Source organism: Austrofundulus limnaeus, unplaced genomic scaffold (genome assembly GCF_001266775.1).
Source record: "Austrofundulus limnaeus strain Quisiro unplaced genomic scaffold, Austrofundulus_limnaeus-1.0 Scaffold287, whole genome shotgun sequence".
NCBI lineage: Eukaryota > Metazoa > Chordata > Actinopteri > Cyprinodontiformes > Rivulidae > Austrofundulus > Austrofundulus limnaeus.
This window is the reverse complement of record NW_013952689.1, coordinates 469,851-475,486: the sequence shown is the minus strand read 5'-3', so window position 1 is coordinate 475,486 and position 5,636 is coordinate 469,851. Positions and strand designations below refer to the sequence as shown.

The following is a 5,636-nucleotide window of genomic DNA, read 5'->3' as shown; positions in this document are numbered from 1 at the left end:
TATTTAAAATACACCTGTTTAAAAAAGTGTAGTCTATTTCTTTAAGAAAATTGTAACTTCTTTTCCATTTTTAAAGAAACTTTTACCAGTAAAACCTTTAACTCATGCCCTTTGTGCTCATCATTCCTACTGACTCTTGTAGAGACCTACTGTAGATCAGTTATGTAATATAAAAAAACAAGTACAGAAAAAAAATTATCCCAATCATTGTGAAAATAATTTGCTTTCCTACGTTTTAATGCTCGTTTCCCCTCTACTCAGAGGTAAACAAACTGAATATCTGTGCTGTAAGGGTTAATTTTCTGAAGGGTGGGGGTTGGGGTGGGGTTCAGTGTGTGTCTGTGTGCAGCTGCAGGACAGAGAGGGACTCACAGGGAGACACAGGAGAGAACTTGTTGAGAGTTTGTTGTTTAACGGGAGATGTGGCTTTAACAGCAGCTCTTGTTGATATTCTTTAGAAGTGTTTTGTTAATAAAAGCTCCAAAGAGCACACAGGTGACTTTTGGTTCCATTGTTTAACATTTAGTGTGCTGCTTCCATGACGATCAATCGATCAGTGCTATTTTCAGAATGTGTCCTGAGGGCGACTCAGAAAGTCTCCACGGTCACCGTGTTGGTGACCCCTGGTCTAGAGCTTTAAAGTGAATCCATTTTTCTGAAGCAGAATAATGTAAAGGGTTTTCATAATGCATACATCATGCTGCAGTGGGTCTAATAACCCACAGCTGAGACCTGAGCTCAACTAAAAGTGCTCCTCAGGTAAGTCATTAAAACCTATTCTTTATAAATAAAATTATTTTCAATTAGAGATAAAATTCATAACAAACTTCCTGCTACTGTCTCTGATTCTCTGTCAGATTAGGAAGCTTTAGTGTCACTAGAACCTGATTTATATTTGGACAGTTTTTGTCCTGTTGAGGCCTCTGAATTATCTAAAATAATCGATTCATCCAAACCATCAACATGTCTGCTAGATCCCATCCCAACCAGACTGTTCAAAGAAACATTTCCTTAATTAATATTTATATTTTAGATCTAATTAATTAGTTTTTAATGAATGGTTATGTGCCACCGAGCTTTAAGGTTGCTGTGATTAGGCAAAGTTATTAAACAGCATGGTATGAATTGTTATTGTTATGCTGATGATACTCAATTATATTTATCCATGAAACCTGATGAATCCCAGAGGTGTCAAAAGTATTCACATTCATTACTTAAGTAGAAGTATCGATACTAGGGTTTAAAAATACTTTTTTGGAAGTAGAAGTATCAACTTGAGCTTTTTATTCAAGTAAAAGTATAAAAGTACTGGTTTTAAAACAACTTAAAGTAAAAAAGTAAAAGTAATGAACACTTAAAAAAAGCCATTAAGGATAAAAGCGGCTGTGCCACTGTTATAGCACCCCCCCCCCACACACACACACATTTTTCTTCTAAAGTTAATAATAATGAGTATAATGTTAAATTAAAATGTTGAAAAATTTGGAATTAACTGACCAGACTTAACCTGGTAAGGGAAACTAAAATTGAGCAGAACTGCGTAGGAAGGCAAGGGCCAGGCTGGACTACTTGTCTCATCCACGGTCATCTTCATTCTAGGCTACATCTTCTACCTCAGTGGTTCCCAACCTTTTTAGACTTGTTTACCCCAAGCCATTTTGTAATACCAGTACCCCTTCAGTCAAACGTAAGGATGATTCTCCAAAACTATAATGTACAACAACTGTTTATTAAATGAAAATTATTTATTTAACCCCACAGAACATTTATTTCTCAGGCATTTTATTCTTTTTAAAGAAAGATTAAAGATAAAGATAAAAATGTTGCCTTGAAAGTGAATAAGTAATTAAATAAGTAAGCCAGGTAATGGCAGGTGCAGAAAACAGCAACGTCCAAAATACATCAGAAATTCACCCAAATGAGCAAATTCTGTGAGATTCTGCTTTTCATACTGGATTCCATTTTGTGTCAAATCGTGATTTCCACATTGCTATTTTTACTTGTTTTTTTGTGCACCTGCGAAATTTTTCCACATACCCTCGTAATATGCTCGCATAACCCAAGGGGTGCTTGTACCCCTGGTTGGGAATCACTGTGCTGCAGTTTGTCCTGCTGGAATGTGATGTGATTTGTGTCACACAGGTGTGATGGAGTGAGTTCAATCCAACAGGATGTCAGGATGGTTTATACTGTATTTACACTTCTTATCAACCACAATCAAACTCACTCTATCCATGGGCTCCATGTGTCTGGATAGATTTATATATATATATTTTTCTGAACAATGAAAAGATGGAATAAAAACAAGTCTAAGTTAAATAAAAAATGAAATACTGTTTGCATTTTTAAAAAGTAAGGAGTAGAAAGTACAGATAACTGAATTAAAATGTAAGAAGTAGAAGTAAAAAGTAGGCTGCAAAATAATTACTCCACTAAAGTATAAATAACCAAAATTACTACTTAAGTAAAGTAACAAAGTATTTGTACTTAGTTACTTGACACCTCTGATGAATCCAACCAGTTACTTAAACTACAAGCATGTCTTACAGACATAAAACTTGAAAGACTCTTAACTTTCTGCTTCTAAACTCAGATAAAACAGAGTTATGGGTTTTGGACCTGAACATCTTAGGGATCAGCTTTGTAGCCTTTCAGCTCCTCTGGATGGCATTAATCTGGCCTCCAGTTCTAATGTGAATAACCCTGGTGTTATTTTTGATCAGGATGTATCTTTTAACCCCCACATAAAAATGTTACGAGGACCGCCTGCTTCCACCTGTGTATTATTACTAAAATTAGAAACATCTTGTCCAAAAATGGCGCAGAAAAACTGATTCATGCATTCAACATGTCTAGGCTGGATTACTGTAATTCTTTATTATCTGGGTCCAAAAACCTCTTTAAGAAGTCTTCAGTCAATCCAAAATGCTGCTGCTAGAGTTTTAATGAGAGTTGGAAGGAGAGATCATATTTCTCCAGTTTTAGCTTCTCTCCACTGGCTCCCTGTCAAATTCAGAATAGAATTTAAAATATTACTCCTAACATACAAAGCTGTTAACAACCAAGCTCCATCATATATTAAACATCTTATTGTTCCATACTTTCCTAACAGAGCACTTCACTCTCAGACTGCAGGTTTACTTGTGGTTCCTGGAGTTTCTAAAAGTAGAATGGGAGGCAGAGCTTTCAGTTATCAAGCTCCTCTCTTGTGGAACCAACTTCCAGTTTCTGTCCATGAGGCTGACACTCTGTCTACTTTTAAGATTAGACTGAAGACTTTCCTTTTTGATAAATCCTATAGTTAGACTTAGGTTTCCTGAATTATTCTTCATTTCTGCTGCTATAGACTTAGACTGCTGGAGCACAAACTGAGCACATTTCCTCACTCTGCTGTTGTCTTTAATCTCTCTACTCTATATATTTTCAACAATATGTGTTTTCTTTGGAAAATAAACCCGGAACGAGCCTGGTTCTGCTGGAGGTTTCTTCCTGTTCAATGGGAGTTTTTCCTCTCCACTGTCACCAATGTGCTGCTCAGGATGGGAGATTGATGAAGTGATTAAACACAATCTGCTGGTTTTCTTAGATGACATTTGTTATGACTTGGTGCTATATAAATAAACTGAATTGATAACAGATGAGAGAAACACAATGAAGACTAACCCTGTAGCCTGCGAGTTCATTTGCTCTGGTTCTCATTTGGTCGAGTTGCTGACTCAGAGCACCTCCAAGAGCTGCTAATCTCCCCTTCAGACAGCCCAGGTTTTCCTCCAGCAGGACTCGGTCTTCTGTTTTCAACCAGGAAGAATCAGCGATCAGAGCCAGGCTGACCTTCACTTCCTCTGCCACATGTCTCACATCATTCTCCAGGATCTGCAGGGACCATCAGGATCAAACAGAACTCTTTAAGAATGACACAGGACCAAAATGATCAGTTTGGAAAGAGAAATGTTAAAAATATCTGTGCATCAGCTTTTCAAACAACTCAGAACTCCACCACATGTTGAGACATTTTAATCACAAGTAAAATTAAAACTGCCCTCACACCCCTGGGCAAAACAGACTGTGTGTACATCCAGCTTAAATAGTCGCCAATCTGTCAAGTTTCTTTAAGCACAGCCAAATACAACAGAAAAGGTCAGTCATGCACCAACTGGGACACGTCCAACTTCATTAAGGCCCCAGCCACGTCCTTTGGCAGCTGCAATTCATGATTATCTTATTTGTTTCTTAAAGGGTCCAGATTTGATACAACAGTTTTGAGGCTGCGAGGATAAAAAGTCATTGGGAGATTTTATTCAGACACTAATGGGAACTTTTGTGCTGCCACTATGTGGCACAGTGGTGAATTTCAGAGACTAGCATAAAGCCATGTTAAGGACTTGATGCCCATGTATCATGTACATTTTTGCAAAGTTCAAACATTTTACAGTGACTTTACCCCCAAAGCCATGTTTGATGTGAAAATCAGTAAACTCCTAACAAAAAGGGAAAAAAAATCCCACGCCCACACCAATCAGACTAACCAACCACTGCTAAATTTAGGGCACTGCGTTGTGTAGAAGCTTTGGCCCAAATTTACAGTCAACAAGCTCCAAATTAAAGATAAAATTGTATTTGATTTAACAATTATTATCTTTAAGTTTCACAATATGGTGTCAGGAGACTTTTGTAGGACATGAACTGATGCACAGGTGCACAAAACTATAAGCAAACATTAAAGTAGTCAGAGGAGCTAAGTGTGCCGAGGTTCCAGAACACAGCCCTTAACAGGGTATCTGCAGGTATTAGCAAGTCAAATTTAAGACTTTTTAAGACATTTCTAATACCATCTTGAATGAAATTTAAGACCGAAAATATAAGCGATGGTTCTGCAGAGACGGCCAGGGGAGACGGAGAACTTTAATAGCTTCTGCCCGACAAAATTTAAGACCTTTGAGTAACAAATTTAAGACCAACTTGCACATTTTTAAACAAATTTAAGACTTTTTAAGGTCTTAATTTTATATATGTGAATTTAAGACTTTTCAAGGACCTGCGGACACCATGCTTTAGAGCATATTGAAAATGGCAGTTATGCACTTTTTGGGACACATTTAAGGTCAACAAGCTGTCCTGACCAAGTAGCTCCTAGTGATGAATATTTTCGTGGTTTCTAAGTGTCTAAACTTTACACTGCAGTTTTAAAACTGCAAGGATTAATGGTTTGAGTGGGAGATTTTTTCAGGTACAATAAGGCCTTTTTATAGTGCCTTTAGGTGTCACATTTGTCAATCCACAACATTTGCATATGGCCATGTTTAGGACTGGATGCCTACCTATCACATATGCACAGTTTGGACAATTTACAGCGATGTTGATTTGATTTGATTTATTTATTTAACAGGAAAATATTACTAAAAATCAAGCCTGACTCAGCATAATTGCTGTTTTACAGCAGGTTCCTGTTCTGCAGCACATAAAACACTCAGAATTACAGCATCATAATCACATCATTATACACCATAGACACAAAGACAAACAAGCATACCAAACTTCAGAAAGGCAGCATTTGCAAAATAGGACGTCTAAATATGAGCACAACAAAAAGTGTCCAGCAGATGGCAGACAAGATTCTTCTTAAAGGGCTGTAGTTT

General features: G+C 37.2%; 1 protein-coding gene across 1 annotated transcript in view; it reads right to left on the bottom strand.

Annotated features, from left to right (window-relative positions):
• syne1b (spectrin repeat containing, nuclear envelope 1b) overlaps window positions 1–5,636 on the bottom strand; it is a gene marked incomplete in the record, with an annotated part of 311,340 nt that overhangs the window by 79,814 nt on the left and 225,890 nt on the right. The window contains 1 exon segment of the mRNA XM_014021303.1: window positions 3,664–3,873. Coding sequence (XP_013876757.1) covers window positions 3,664–3,873 — 210 coding nt within the window.